Below are 16870 nucleotides of genomic sequence, written 5' to 3'. Positions count from 1 at the left end.
AAGTGCAATATATCGCTGGCGATCATATGTAATAACATATTGGAACAGCGCAAATGTCACCTTGGAACCCGGATCTTATTGGATAGTTGAGTATTAATACTGTACAGCAGTGGTCTCCAAACTGTAAATAAAAAAAATAAAAAAAATTCTTTATTGATATACCAGACACTGTGCTGTGAACCACCAGATTTATCAAAACTACAACTCCCAGCATGTCTGGACATTGGTTGGCAACTTCATTGTCCAAATGTTGCAAAACTACAACTTGCAGCATGCCAGGATAGCAAATGGCATGCTAAGAGTTGTAGTTTTGCAACATCTGGAGGGCTACAGTTTGAAGACAACTGGAAACATATAGGTTGTATAATAAAAAACGGATATAGTAACAAATGCTTAAAGCCATACATGCTATACAGTATAATCCATTTCCCATTAATGTACATTATAAAAAAAATAATAATAATAATAATAATAATAAAATAACAGTAACGGATACATTTTGGCATATGCAGTAGTGTGGTTGACCATGTTTTTGCATAGATAAAAAAAAAAAGAAAAAAGACTAATGGAAACAGTAAGGCTACAATCACATGTCGAAAATTCTGCTATTCCACTCAAATTCCGTTCCTCAAAACTTCCTGTGGAATTTATGCAGATTTGCCGAATTTGGCAGAATTTGTGTGCTCAAAATACAGAATGCTGGCAAAATTCGAAGCCCCATTGACTTCAATGGGATTCTGCCGCAGAATTTAAGGCAGTTCTTATATGTTTGCAGAATGCAGAATTTCCGCAGCAGAATTTACAAATCGAAAATTTTGCCGTGTGAATAAGACAGCAAAATCCCCATTGAACACGATGGGGGAGATTTATCAAAGGATTTAGACTGGTTCTTCCTAAAATTGTTTTGATAAATCTCCCCCAATCTGCCTTAAACTTTGTGGAATTTCCTGCTGAATTTTTCCACAGTATTCTGTGTGGAAATTCTGTCATGTGAACATAACCTACGGTTGTGTTCAGGTGATGGAATGTCCACAAGGAAAATCTCCTTGCGGACATTCCACCAACAGCGCTGCGCCGGCATGTTCTAGGACTGCTCGGAATTGCTCCGTCTCATTAGTGCATTTCCGTGCAGACTTCACAGAAGGAATACACATGCCTACTCTTCCTGTAGACTCCGGAATCGGGATTTCCGACATGTGCATAGCTTGTTGAAATCAAAGGGACTCTGCTGCTGCTGCCGAATCTCCGCAGAATAATTCTGCATTGACATTCCATAGCCTTACAGAGACCCTAGGGAGTATTCCTTGTCATTCAGGGGCATGGAAAAGCTGGGTAAAATCTTTAGAGCGCACATAAATATTTGTGGGCTCAACCAATAGATAACCCAAACCGTGGGTGCTACCAATGCTTCATAGTAAGCACATAACTTTAAACAAGAATAAGCAAAGAGCACATACAGGCGCACACCAATAAATACATTACAATTTATCCTTTATTCAGATCACATAGAAAACAATGTATGTATCACACATTTAAAAACAATTAAAATGTGGGAGCCAGATTGCACATGGTCTCCCAAAGCCAAGGAGGAGAACCCCGAGAAATCTGGAGAGTCCCCTCAAAGGGACACCTACTAATCCAAAGTCACTAATAACACTCCTCTATTAAAGGGGTATTCCAGGGAAAAACTTTTTTTTTATATATCAACTGGCTCCAGAAAGTTAAACAGATTTGTAAATTACTTCTATTAAAAAATCTTAATCCTTTCAGTACTTATGAGCTTCTGAAGTTAAGGTTGTTCTTTTCTGTCACCTGTCTCAGGAAACACCCAGTTTAGAAGCAAATCCCCATAGCAAACCTCTTCTAAACTGGGCATTTCCCGAGACACGTGTCATCAGAGAGCACTTAGGCTATGTTCACACTACGGAATTCTCGCGGAATTCCACGAGCGGAACTCCGTGAGCAGAATTCCGCGGTGTGAACTTAACATTAGTGTGAATGGGTCTCCGAGAGACCCGTCCACACTGCGGAATTTCCGCGGCAGACAATTCCGCCGCTGAAATTGTTTCGCGCAAAGAAAGAGCATGTTCATTCTTTGCGCGGATTCCGCGAGCACTGCATAGCCGTCAATGGTGACGGCTCAGTTCCCCACAGCCCTAGCGCCGAAGCCCCTTCGGCGGCCGCCAGGCAGAATCTCCGCTCGGGGAATTCAGCGAGCGGAGATTCCGTAGTGTGAACGGGGCCTTAGACAGAAAAGAACAACCTTAACTTCAGAAGCTCATAAGTACTGAAAGGATTAAGATTTTTTTAATAGAAGTAATTTACAAATCTGTTTAACTTTCTGGAGCCAGTTGATATATATATAAAAAAGTTTTTTCCTGGAATACCCCTTTAACACCATGTACCCCTATACTTATATGTAAAGAAATAAATATATTGCACAATTTCCCAGCAGCCAAGGAATGTAAACTAATCTACACAGTAAATAGTTCTTATGCAGACAAGATATAAATATAAACACACAATATTAGATAGTCATGCGAAACATATGAAAAGATGCTGCCCAATATACAGGCTGCTCCTGTACCTATCTTGTGATGTATCATTAACTGCCTCTCTTCCCTTTACTGCATATTGGGCAGCCGGGTGGCGACCACGGGGCCGGAGTATCGTGACGTCACGACTCCGCCCCTGTGTGACGTCACCCCGCCCCTGCTATGCAAGTCTATGGGAGGGGGCGTGACGGCCGTCACGCCCCCTCCCATAGACTTGCATAGCGCGGGCGGAGTTGTGACGTCACGATACTCCAGCCCCGTGGTCGCCACCCGGCTGTTTGTGAGCCGGCACCGTGGCGTGCAGCTCAAACAGGTGGGTGGCGAATACAAGATTGTGGGGGTCCCCAGCGGCGGATAAGATGTCTCAGGGCCGGAGTACCCCTTTAAATGTGTGATACATACATTGTTTCCTATGTGATCTGAATAAAGGATAACTTGTTATTTATTAATTGGTGGGCGCCTATATGGGCTTTTTGCTTTTTCTTGTTTAGAGTTATGAAATCTTTAGAGGGCGCTGTATTGGTTGTTCCTCATCTTTGCAAGACAATTACATATGAACACCCAGAAAAGAAAAAAAAATTATAAGAAGAAGAAATTGCTGTAAAGCGGATATACAGGTTCCACTGCAGCAGTGTGATTCCAGACAGGTTATGGTTAATTGAAGGTGCAACCGAAATCAGCTGTCTGGAAGCTGCCTATCCCTAGTGGGGAGGAGTCCAGGTATTCTGAACCTCAGAAGCTGTCACTTGAAGGCTCAGCACTTCCTGCTTGTCACCCCTAGGAGAGTGTCTTCCCAGCGCTGCCTCTGTACCACTTCTTACATGTACTCTGTGAGCACGAGCTGCACCTATGCTGCCAAGGTTGTGCCTGGGTCTCTGCTTCTTCTTCTTCTGTCAGATCTACCCTGCCAAACCTGGTAAGAAATGTTACTTTGTAGCACTTTAGCTTTGCTACACTTGGCTGTTTCATTTGAGGTTTACTGTAACTATAGCTATACTTTACTTTTACTGTCAATGTGTTTATATGACCGAATTGTATTATAAGCAAATTTATTTATTTATTAGGTTGTGTGGTGTTAAGGTACGTTCCCGCATGCCGTATTTTGCTGCGTATTTGCTGCTGAGTATTTTCTTTCCCATTGAAGTCAATGGGTTGCAAAATACGCAGCCAATTTTGCAGCAAATACGCTGCAAAATACGACACGTGGGAACGTACCCAAGGGTACGTTCCCACCTGGCGTATTTGCTGCTGCGTATTTTATTTTCCCATTGAAGTCAATGGGGAGGAAAATACGCAGCAGCAAAATATGCCAGGTGGGAATGCACCCTAAGGGTACGTTCACATGCGCAGATTTTTTAGCGGGTTTTCTGCTGTGTATTTGAAAGTGGGCGGGGTCTTCTCAGCTGTCCGGAGCAGATTTTCCATGGCGGAATTTGCGCTGTGGAAAATCCGCCACAGTCCCTACTGACTTCAATGGGGCTTGCAGCGGATTTTCCGCAGTGTACATTACACCGCGGAAAATCGGCTGCGGACAGCCGAAAAGAGCCCGCCCACTTTCAAATTTGCAGCGGAAAACCCGCTAAAAAATCCGCGCGTGTGAACGTACCCTTAGGGTACATTCCCACATGCCGTATTTTGCGTATTTACTGCTGCATATTTCCTTTCCCATTGAAGCCAATGGGTAGCAAAATACATACCGTAGCTGACTTTTCTTCCCATTGACTTTAATGGGTAGAAAAATATGCAGCAACAAATATGCAGCAAAATAAGGCACATGGAAACGTACCCTTAATGTGTACAGGGTCCCTATTTATTCAATGGTTGCGCGGCGTGTGATTATAGGAGGTGCTATACTTCAGTGCACTACTTTGTATGACTCCACCTTTGCGCCTTTTTATCCAGTTGCGCCAAAATGTGCTACTTTTTGTACAAATGCTGTCCACAGCCAGTTTAGAAACTTGGCGTAGATTTAGATTTGCGACAAATTGTGCGAAAGGTCAGGTAGGATCAATTCCAACATGCCATAGTTATCCGGGCTATGGCATGGCTACACAATTTAAAGAAAAAAAGCTCCTACTTTATGTTTATTGTTCACCTGCCATCTGGTATAGTTTAGTTGTTTCCATATTGGAGGAAAAAAGTTTCTTCGAATCTCTGGTCAGTTACCAAGGTTCCTTCAGAAGTTTCTTTTCTCCATTCCGGAGACAACATAGAAACACTCTGGGGGAGATTTATCAAAACCTGTGCAGAGGAAAAATTGTCCAGTTGCCCATAGCAACCAATTAGATCCCTTCTTTCATTTTGCATAGGCCTTGTTAAAAATGAAAGAAGTGATCTGATTGGTTGCTATGGGCAACTAGACAACTTTTTCCTCTGCACAGGTTTTGATAAATCTCCCCTTCTAAGACTCTGGTTGTTGCAAAACTACAACTTCAAGCATGTCTGGACAGTCAAAGCCTATTCCTGAGACAACATAGGAACTTTCTAAGCCAGTGTTTCCCAACCAATGTTCCTCCAGCTGTTGCAAAACCACAACTCCCAGCATGCCCGGACAGCCTTTGGCTGTCCGGGCATGCTGGGAGTTGTAGTTTTGCAACAGCTGGAGACTCACTGGTTGGGAAACTACTCTAAGGCCATATTCACACGTCGAAATTTTGCACGTATTCAATGGGATTCTGCTGCGCTGTGCATACAGCAGATTTTCCGTAGCGGAAACATCCGAAGTTTAGATTTCTGTCCATTTTTTCTGAGGACCCCACACGGAATGAAATGTCATCTATGAGACAACACATTCCCATCCGGTCCTAGTGCCAGTATGTTATGCCAGCGCCCGCAGTCCGCAGAATGTCTACCCGTGCGGACATTCCGGACGTGTAAACATTGACTAAGCCTCAGCACCCCAGTGGAGGCTCCGTAGTTCCCCTGACGGTTTATGCTAGGTACCGCTTTGTTTTTGTCTACTGTACAGGGGATGTACCTAGCATATATATATATATATATATATATATATAATATATATATATATATATATATATATATATATATATATATATATATATATTCGAGTATAAGCCGAGGCCCCTAATTTCACCCCAAAAACCCAAGAAAAGTTATTGACTCGACTATAAGCCTAGGGTGGGAAATACATCATCCCCCATGTCATCATCCAGACCCCCTTCATCATCCCCTCCCTTCATCATCACCGCCTGTCATCATCCGCCCCGTCATCATCCAGACCACTGTCATCATTCCCCCCCCTTCCTCATCACCGCCTGTCAATCCCTTTTAAGTGGTCTTCAACCTGCGGACCTCCAGATGTTTCAAAACTACAACCCCCAGCATGCCCGGACAGCCATCGGCTAGTGACGTTGCCTTGACGACGACGCACAGAGACGTTCATGCGCAGGGACGGACGTCCCTGTGCGTCGTCGTCAAGGCAACGTCACTAGTCCGGAGCGGAGAAGAGGGCCGCCCGGGTGAAAATGTACAGCCCAGAATGACTAACCCTCCCCACCGGACGGTCCCTGCAGCATAGATGGCCCGGAACAGCTCACCCTTCCTTCCCACCGAGGGGAGGTGAGTAGAAAACTAAAGGGGGGTGGTGGTCTGGATGATGACAAAGGCCGCAGTGGTCTTCAACCTGCGGACCCCCAGGTGTTTCAAAACTACAACTCCCAGCATACCCGGACAACTGATGGCTTTCCGGGCATGCTGGGAGTTGTAGTTTTGCAACATCTGGAGGTCCACAGGTTGAAGACCACTGAGATGGGATTGACAGGCAGAGAGTTCACTCGAGTATAAGCAGAGGGGGGCATTTTCAGCACGAAAAATTGTGTTGAAAAACTCTGCTTATACTCGAGTATATACGGTATGTTTGGAATGTTGTTACAAAAAATATGTAATTGAAAATCTTTGATAAACATGTATGGAATTAACCCCCCCAAAAAAAAAAAAAAATAAGAAAATCAATCAATAAATAAGTATAATAATAATAATAATAATAATAATAATAATAATAATAAATAATAATTCTAAAGCACAAGTAGCATTGAAAAATCTCTAAGCAACAGCTGTGATAAATGACATACCCTTTGGAATGCTGCGTCTTATTTCACTCTGTGTCGCCGCAGATTTGCGCATGGTTTTGTACGCAGAATAGCTCCATTCAATGCTGGCACCCTGCCGTGATTCCTCAGTGGAATACATACGGAATAAGACATTTCTCTTATCCATAGATATTTGAAATATAGATTGAAAAAAATGTTTACTGTGTGAACTGTGACATGTATTTTCCATTGAAAACCAAGGGATGTGTTTGTCATGCGGTTTTCATATTTATTCTGCTATGGCAATATTTCCCAAACCAGGGTGCCACCACCTGTTGCGAAACTACAACTCCCAGCATGCCCGGACAGCCAAAGGCTGTCCGGGCATGCTGGGAGTTGTAGTTTTGCAAAAGCTGGAGGCACACTGGTTGGAAATCACTACGTTATATGATAAAAAAACAGGAATATGTTTAAATAAACATGACTTGGTCCATTCACTGAATAAGCTACTGGGGGAGATTTATCAAAACCTGTCCAGAGGAAAAGTTGCCCATAGCAACCAATCAGCTTGCTTCTTTCATTTTTAACAAGGCCTCTGCAAAATGAAAGAAGCAATCTGATTGGTTGCTATGGGCAACTGGGCAACTTTTCCTTTGCAAAGGTTTTGATAAATCTCCCCCACAGTGTGCGATGACGTATTTGGAAGAGATTTATCAAAACTTGTGTAGAGGATGAGTGGTGTAGTTGCCCAGAACAACCAATCAGATTGCTTCTTTCATTTTGCAGAAGCCTTTTTCAAAAATGAAAAAAGCGATCTGATTGGTTGCTATGGGCAACTCAGCAACTTTTCCTCTGCACAGGTTTTGATAAATCTCCCCCATTGTCCAAAATCCAACATGGTCTTATATTCCAACTCAAGCAGAGAAAGTCAGTATAGGATGTTTTATATAGTGTTGGGCGCGAATATTCGCATTGCAAATTTGCGAATATATTCGCTATATTCAAAATTACAAATATTCACTTTTTTCAGCATATGGGAATATTCACATATTCCTTCTTTTCACTTGTGGGCCAATTAGAATGATGCAAATACACTTGTCAGAGGTTATGAACAACTTCCCTAGCAACCAATAGTAAAGTTGCCCACCCCCTCATTGGTGTCTTCCTCAAATATGCGAATATTTGCATATGCGAATATAACAAATACGCAAAATTCATGAATATAGGAGGAATATTCGTCTATATATTTCCTAAATATCGCAAATTCGAATATGGGCAATGCGGCTCATCACTAGTTTTATAAGACATGGGCTGCACAGCAACTTATTGCAGTGCCGGCTCTGCCTGGGCATATTGGGCAACCCCTTCAAGATCACAATGTCACACCCCTACAGTTCCACTAGTGGTAGTGAATGTGGTCACCTTGTCATCCAAAAGTTATTTCGACCACAGCATGACAGTCGGCAGAAATACTAACTTCTGTGATTTTAGTGAAACCATTTCATATTGGCGGCCTAAAGCCACCATGTATCCGTAGCCCGGCTTTGATAAATGAATAGCATTCATCCCAAAGTTTGTGATGAATACTTTTTACTAGCTGAGTACCCGGTGTTGCTCGACCTTTCTACCTAAATCTTGTGTGTGAGGAGATTTAGTAATATCCCATTCCTAGTTATATCACTTGCATTTTTTTTAGAGCATCTAAGCTCTGCCCATCAGTTCTGGACAGCCCAGATAGACCAGAGGAGACCATTGTTTGATCAACCAACAACCACAAGCGGTTCCCACAGCTTCCTCTTCCACCATACACGGTGGCCCCTGCATTACACACTCCTGTCTCTGGCCGGACCATTTCCAGGCACCTAGCATGAGTTGCGACCCTATCATCATCTAGCGATGGATTAAGGTTCTGTTTGGAATCCAATGATGGCGTGGTTAAAGTATAAAGGCCTCGTGTGGAGCGTGTTAATTCTGCCATTGTTGTAGAGCGACGCACTGCCCCGACTGCTGGTGTGATGAGTGTGGTGTGATGCAGAGGAGTAGCTATAGGGGATGCAGAGGTAGCAGTCGCACAAGGGCCCTGGTGCCTAAGGGGGTGCCAAAGCACATCTTCCCCATAAGAGACCAGTATTATAATTGGCACATGGGGCCCTTTTGCAGATTTTGCATCGGGGCCCAAAAGCTACAAGTTACGCCTCTGTCTAGGGAGCCATGGCATATAACAGTCGGTCACCCCTAGTAGTCATACGAGGGACACTTGAAGCTCAGCGACATGTGTAGGCCATCCTGCGGCCAAATGTGTCAACTCTCATGGCTTCCCACTGCCATTTTTCAGGAATGGCTCCGTCAGATGGCAACACTTCCTTAGCCCGTCCAGTCATCAGATTTATGGCCAATGGAGCTTTTATGGGACCAGCCAGGATGTCCGCTTGGATGGATTTGGCATGTTGACCCTACACTCCAGTCACTGTTCTGGAGATCACAGGGGCCCGGTAGTCGGACCCTTCTCGATCAGACACTTATTCTCTATCCTGTGGATAGTAAATAAGTTCTTAGATGTAGGAGTGCCCCTTTAACTCATCAGCTGCCTAGTTTCAATGCTTGCAACTACTTCACCATGGGGGGCATTTACTAATCTTTTACTATGTAGTCTGGTTTTTACCCTGTTTTTTTCTACTTCATTTTTGACTATGTGCGACAAATTTACTAAATTGTTGCACGGCATTAATAAATTTGGCACACATAGGCAAAAGTGGGAAATTTACTTCATGTAGTAGAAAAAATAGTCTGTTCCTTTTTCCTGCTGTCTGAATAGGTTTGGCTGCTGGTTTCCTTCTGGATCTTTTGTTTTTGAGTTTTTTTTTAGCTTTTTCACCACATCTAAATAATTCAATAACTACAGTGGTCCCTCAAGTTACAATATTAATTGGTTCCAGGAAAACCATTGTAAGTTGAAACCATTGTATGTTGAGACCATAACTCTATGGAAACAGGGTAATTGGTTCTAAAGGCACCAAAATGTCATCCAAAAATAGGAAAAAGTGACAAAGAAAAATAAGTAGATAACTGATATAGATAAAGCAAATCCTTACATATAAAAGTAATAAAGATCTGCTGGGAGCTGTAAATCACTGTCTATGTCAGTGTTTCCCAAGCAGGGAGCCTCCAGCTGTTGCAAAACTATAACTCCCAGCATGCCTGGACAGCCAAAGGCTGTCCGGGCATGCTGGGAGTTGTAGTTTTGCAAAAAATGGGGCCACCCTGCTTGGCAAACACTGGTCTATGTAGAGGACAGGAGCTTCTTCAGGGGTCCTGTACAGTACAGGCAATGTCCAAAACAAGTAATGGAGTCGCCCTCACCTGGTGTCCAAAAGAGCAGCTAACCCTGATACAGGTAAAGTGTACAGAACATGTAATACCAGTCAGTGCATACACTTCAGTAATACAGGGGTTTTACCAGTGAATGCCCATTTTGATTGGTTGGTTCTTCCAGCCATTGACACGTTTTACAGATCTGGACTGTCTGTAGCATTGTATGTTGAGTCTGGTTTCAACTTACGATGGTCCAGAAAAGACCATTGTATGTTGAAACTATTGTATGTTGAGGCCATTGTAAGTTGAGGGATCACTGTAAATTGTAGTCATGGCTCAGAAGTGGTAAACGGCGTTTAGTGTGTGTGTGTGTGTTTCTTACATTTTTTTAACACAGTTTTTTTCTCCCTAAATATACTTACACTTTTATTTTTTTTGGTTACTTCTTCTACAGATCTGTGTATCCTGTGGACTCCTTCGGATTCGGTGGACTACTTCGATGACCAGCGTTTTTCTTTGCTTGATGTTAATAAAATGGTTAACGAGGGCTTGTGGGGGAGTGTTTTTTGTAATAAATTTTTTTTAAAACCTGTTGTGTTTTATTTTTATTTTACTTTACTAGACAGGCTTAGTAGTGGAAGCTGTCTTATAGACTGAGTCCATTACTAAGCCGGGCTTAGCGTTAGCCACAAAAACAGCTAGCGCTAACCCCCAATTATTACCCCGGTACCCAACACCACAGGGGTGCCGGGAAGAGCCGGTACCAACAGGCCCGGAGTGTCAAAAATGGCGCTCCTGGACCTAGGCGGTAACAGGCTGGCGTTATTTAGGTTGGGGAGGGCCAGTAACAATGGTCCTCGCCCACCCTGGTAACGTCAGGCTGTTACTGTTTGGTTGGTATTTGGTTGAGAATAAAAATAGGGGGACCCTATGCGTTTTTTTAATATATTTAATTATTTATTTAAAAAAAAAAAACGCATAGGGTCCCCCCTATTTTCATTCTCAGCCAAATACCAACCAAACAGTAACAGCCTGACGTTCCCAGGGTGGGCGAGGACCATTGTTACTGGCCCTCCCCAGCCTAAATAACGCCAGCCTGTTACCGCCTAGGCCCAGGAGCGCCATTTTTGACGCTCCAGGCCTGTTGGTACCGGCTCTTCCCGGCACCCCTGTGGCGTTGGGTACCGGGGTAATAATAGGGGGTTAGCACTAGCTGTTTTTGTGGCTAGCGCTAAGCCCAGGTTAGTAATGGCCTCTGTCTATAAGACAGCTTCCACTACTAAGCCTGTCTAGTAAAGTAAGAAAAAAACACAACAGGTTTTAAAAAATTTTTATTACAAAAAACACTCCCCCACAAGCCCTCGTTAACCATTTTATTAAAATCAAACAAAGAAAAACGCTGGTCATCGAAGTAGTCCACCGAATCCGAAGGAGTCCACAGGATAAACGGATCTGAAATGAGAAGAAAACAAAAAAATGGGTTAGTACATTTATTATCATCTCCCGCCCCGCACGACTACAACTGCCAGCATGCCCTTACAGTAAGGACATGCTGGGAGTTGTAGTTGTGTGGTGCAGGAGATGTGTGAGCAGGTGATAATAAATGTGACAAGCTTGTCCCCTGCCCCCAGCTGCAGGACTACAACTCCCAGCATACCCTTACAGTAAGGTGGGGCGGAGGCCGGGCACAGTGTTTCCCAACCTGGGACTTGTAGTTTTGCAACATCTGGAGGCACCCTGGTTGGGAAACACTGTTTTAGGCCAGTGTTTCCCAACCAGGGTGCCTCCAGATGTTGCAAAACTACAACTCCCAGCATGCCTGGACAGTCAAAGGCTGTCTAGGCATGCTGGGAGTTGTAGTTTTGCAACATCTGGAGGCAACCTGGCTGGGAAACACTGGCCTAAAACAGTGTTTCCCAACCAGGGTGCCTCCAGATGTTGCAAAACTACAAGTCCCAGCATGCCTGGACAGTCAAAGGCTGTCTAGGCATGCTGGGAGTTGTAGTTTTGCAACATCTGGAGGCAACCTGGCTGGGAAACACTGGCCTAAAACAGTGTTTCCCAACCAGGGTGCCTCCAGATGTTGCAAAACTACAAGCCCCAGCATGCCTGGACAGTCAAAGGCTGTCCAGGCATGCTGGGAGTTGTAGTCTTGCAACAACTGGAGGCACCCTGGTTGGGAAGCCTGCGCAACTTACCGGCTTCCGTAGGATCCAGCGCTGCACGACACTGCCGCGCGACGATCTCCGACAGCGATCGTCGCTGGAGCTTCGGAAGGGTAAGTGAACTTCTTCGCCGGTCCCCTTCAGCTGTTTAGTTTTGCAACAGCTGGAGGACTACAGTTTACAGACCACAAACCAGGGGTCTGCAAACTGTGGCCCTACAGCTGTTGCAAAACTACAACTCCCAGCATGCCTGGACAGCCAATGGCTGTCCAGGCATGCTGGGAGTTGTAGTCTTGCAACATCTGGAGGCACCCTGGTTGGGAAACACTGTTTTAGGCCAGTGTTTCCCATCAAGGGTGCCTCCAGCTGTTGCAAAACTACAACTCCCAGCATGCCCGGACAGCCAATGGCTGTCCAGGCATGCTGGGAGTTGTAGTCTTGCAACATCTGGAGGCACCCTGGTTGGGAAACACTGTTTTAGGCCAGTGTTTCCCAACAAGGGTGCCTCCAGCTGTTGCAAAACTACAACTCCCAGCATGCCCGGACAGCCAATGGCTGTCCAGGCATGCTGGGAGTTGTAGTCTTGCAACATCTGGAGGCACCCTGGTTGGGAAACACTGTTTTAGGCCAGTGTTTCCCAACAAGGGTGCCTCCAGCTGTTGCAAAACTACAACTCCCAGCATGCCCGGACAGCCAAAGGGTGTCCAGGCATGCTGGGAGTTGTAGTCTTGCAACATTTGGAGGCACCCTGGTTGGGAAGCTTGCGCAACTTACCGGCTTCCGTAGGATCCAGCGCTGCACGACAGTGCCGCGCGACGATCTCCGTCAGCGATCGTCGCTGGAGCCTCGGAAGGGTAAGTGAACTTCTTCGCCGGTCCCCTTCAGCTGTTTAGTTTTGCAACAGCTGGAGGACTACAGTTTACAGACCACACACCAGTGGTCTGCAAACTGTGGCCCTCCAGCTGTTGCAAAACTACAACACCCAGCATGCCCTGACAGCCAAAGCCTATGGCTCTCAGGGCAGGAGCCCGGGCTGACATTACAGTGCAGCCGCCCGGGCTCCTCATACGGTCTCCCCGCTACCCACCCCCCCCCCTTGTCTCCCGCCCGGGCTCCTCATACGGCCTCCCCGCTACCCCCCCCCCCCTTGTCTCCCGCCCGCGCCGCTCAGCTCCCGCTGCTACAAGACTACAACTCCCAGCGTGTCCTCACTGTAAGGCCATGCTGGGACTTGTAGTCTTGCAACAGCAGACAGATGGGAGTTGCATGGCGCTGGCAGGTGAGGGGGGGGGGGATGTAAATCACTGTAGTGTCCCGGTAGCGCAGTGAGGGTAGCGGGGAGAAAGTATGTCGGAGCCCGGGCGGCAGTAGCTTTTCCTGCTCCATGTTGGAGCTGGAGTAAATTTAGTCAATTTTTACGGCCGTTGCGACAGTTTATTGCGCAACTGCGACTGTCTCAGTTAATAAATTCCTGACCACTGCAAGTCAAAACTGAAAACTTGCGTAAATTAAGCGGGAATTTTTTTTTTGACTTTCTAGCTCTTGCTAGGGAAAGTCGCACAATTTATAGGGTAGGCGCAATTGCGACAATTTTGCGCCAAAAATAGTCAGAAAAAAATGACTAAACCCCTTAGTAAATGCCCCCCCATGTGTTTATAGCCTAGGCAGTGGATAGGTCATAAATGTCCATGTTGAAAATGCCCCTTTATGACAAATTTAGACTTATACAATTATTAGTTTATTTTTTTTGTTTATTATTATGATGACATAAAAATATAACAGCATTGTGCATTGGCAGTAAATATATAAGTTGGACTGAAGTTATAAAAGATATATTGTTAGAAATCTTCAAAAGTGATCCCCCTGCACCAAGTTGTTTATAATCTATAGCGGTGTTCTCCAAACGGTGGCCCTCCAGATGTTGCAAAACAACAATTCCCTGCTGGGAGTTGTAGTTTTGCAACATCTGGAGGGTCACTGTTTGGAGAACACTGATCTATAGCAATGTTCTGCAACCTGTGGCTCTCTAGTAGTTGTGAAACTGTAACTCCCAGCATGCAAGGAATGTTGTACTATGAACTCAGTGATCTTGGCTTCGGGCTGGAGAAGAAACAAAAGAAATTTATAAAGGAAAGACTGTTCCTTGGCCTCTCTTGTGTCCGCTCCTGTGTTTGGCCAACAAAACAGCATCAAGGACTATCTGTTATGATCCGACCAAGAATATTGTACAGCAGTGATCATTTTTAGGGGGAGGCCATGTCCCCTGTAAAATGTCTGTGCACATAATCCAGAGCTTGGAGCCATGTACTGATAGTATAAGGGTGACTGCAGGGGATCAGCCTGTGTACACCAACAACACCTCTATATCCAGTTTCATGTCCTTATGAACCTTGGCATCATGTGCATTGTATAGTACAGTATTTGCATTACTAGACAGCATGTGGGACTCAGCTTATCTTTATGGGTTACATTGTGGGAGGATTTGTGACATGAAGAACAGCTTCCTGGGAGATAGTATGGCTGTATTTATCTTGGTTAGTTATGTTTGTCACTATGGTGAAGGCTCTGTTCATATCTTATGTGAACATGTTTGTTGTACGCACTGAAAAAGTTCCTGGCGCATAGGCTGAATGTAGTCATAGGCCCCCATGTTCAACAGAGATTAAAAAAGTGACCCCCATCAGAGTTATATGTATACCTTTACTAGCAGAGTACCCGGTGAGAAGAAAAGCAACAGTGATGCCCTTGTGGTCATATTCTGTATTGATAACCCCATACTGATATCCCCTGCCTCATATCCCATACCCCGCACTAACTATTTTCTGCACCTGCCTGCCAGGATGTTAAAAAGTCCCGGGCAATCTCTGCAGCCTAAGAGTAATGCAATCAGGAGATGTATTGGAAGTCCCATAGACTTGTATTGGCCTATGTTATTGCATAATGGGGTTGTTTAGGGTTAATTTAACTATACTATACTACTATTTTTAGTTGACACATAAGGGACATGTTTAAAGGGGTACTCCGGCGCTAAGACATCTTATGCCCTATCCAAAGAATAAGGATAAGATGCCTGATCACAGCTGTCACGCCCCCTCCATACGCTTACATTGAGGGGGTGGGGCCGTGACGTCACTATGCTCCGTCCCCGTCATCGCCAGTAATCAGACCCAGAGCGATCACGCTCCGGGGGCTGATTCTAATGGGGTGCGGCGTGGAAGATCACGGGGGTCCCCAGCGGCAGGACCCCCACGATCAGGCAGCTTATCCCCTATCCTTTGGATAGGGGATAAGATGTCTTAGCGCCGGAGTACCCCTTTAACAAGTTTCATTAAAACATCTCCAGCCATTTGGAAGTGATGCTAGAACATACATACTTTACATATACACCTTTTGAGTTTTATATATATACAGCAGACTGCTAATATTAGCAGGAATCTGCTAATAAAGATGTATGAATGCGGAGCATTCCCCCCCCAGATTACAAGCTGTCCTATAGTAATTCTGTAAAACATTTTGTATATAGCAGATTTATCACAGCCAGACTGCAGACAGTCCATGCGTTTACATTTAACATGTCCTTGTGTTATTCCTGGGTAGTATTCTGTGGTCACCATCATGAGAACAGAGTCTCGCACATTTATGTTATTGACTTGGCAGAGGTCTCCTCCCAATGCTTTCATATATTGTCTCTATAAATACCTTCTACAACCCTTGCTACATTATTTCCCAACCAATGTGCCTCCAGCTGTGGCAAAACTAACTCCCATTGTGTTGACACAGGGGTGCAAGATATACTTCTTAAATCGTGACGCCAGGGCACTGGTAACCTACACCTTCCGAGGTGGAGACTGTGATGTAATAAAACAAATGGCACTGTATGACTTGTGATAGTGGGTCTGCATAATATGGGCAAAAAAACCCCCCCAAAAAAACAGTGCTTCTTTAAGAATCGTATCAAAATCCAAACCATAAGAAAATGTTTCCCTTCTCCCCTCTCCTGAATTTACCTATATGACCCCTCCCCTGTCTGGTCTATGACTATGGGGGTCAATGGTGCAGCTGGGCCTATTTCTTCCCCCATAGTTACACAGCAAGAGAGAAGCAGTGCAGTCATGCCACTTGCCCCCTTCCCCACCATTTGGAGTAACAGGTGAGTATTGTGGAGCCGAATCTCTCGGGGCTGATAGATCTTTAATGATTATTTAGCTGGCGGTTATTTAATAGTTTCTTTTGAGTTAATATTTGGGGTTTGGTTTTGCACGGCAATTGCTATACACTACTACTTATGAAAAGAAAAACAGGTTTACATTGAGGGATTGCTGTTTTTTGTAGCGATGACATACATATAATTGTGATTCTTATTGGACTGTTGACCCAATGGAGTAGTGTCTGTCCTAACTTAAGGTCATTGTATTGGTGACCCCATCTTCCCAGAAGGGAATTTCCCCCTTTACCATCCATCTTCATGTGTGTTCTTTGATTCGCTCTTTGGGTGGCCTGAGAGACTTGTAAAGGTTTTGCACATTGTTGGGATGTTGTACTCTTGGCCTACTAGAGGACGACATATAAGGGATTTATGTTGCCATATGAAGCCTCCATAGAGTGGCGCATGGATTGCCTACAACTCTGCGTGCATGTCTCCTTCATGTGCAAGAGGTTGTCTTCTGCTGGATCCCATCATCCTGTCCAAACCTGGCCCATTGGGAGATCTTCTGGTTCTCTAGTAGGCCAGATTAACCTTTCTCTGCTTTTGTTTTGTTGTATTTTTTCCTATTAGTAATCAATAAATGAT

General features: G+C 44.7%; 1 protein-coding gene across 1 annotated transcript in view; it reads left to right on the top strand.

Moving 5' to 3' along the window:
• The first annotated feature begins 3332 nt into the window (after positions 1-3332).
• LIPI (lipase I) overlaps positions 3333-16870 on the top strand; it is an 80230-nt gene continuing 66692 nt past the window's right edge. Inside the window, exon 1 of the mRNA XM_056559381.1 lies at positions 3333-3471. Coding sequence (XP_056415356.1) covers positions 3405-3471 — 67 coding nt within the window. The 5' untranslated portion in view covers positions 3333-3404. The remainder of the gene's footprint in view (positions 3472-16870) is intronic.

Source organism: Hyla sarda, chromosome 2 (genome assembly GCF_029499605.1).
Source record: "Hyla sarda isolate aHylSar1 chromosome 2, aHylSar1.hap1, whole genome shotgun sequence".
NCBI classification, from domain to species: domain Eukaryota; kingdom Metazoa; phylum Chordata; class Amphibia; order Anura; family Hylidae; genus Hyla; species Hyla sarda.
Note: the sequence above shows the minus strand (reverse complement) of the source record. Positions and strands in the feature narration are given on the sequence as shown.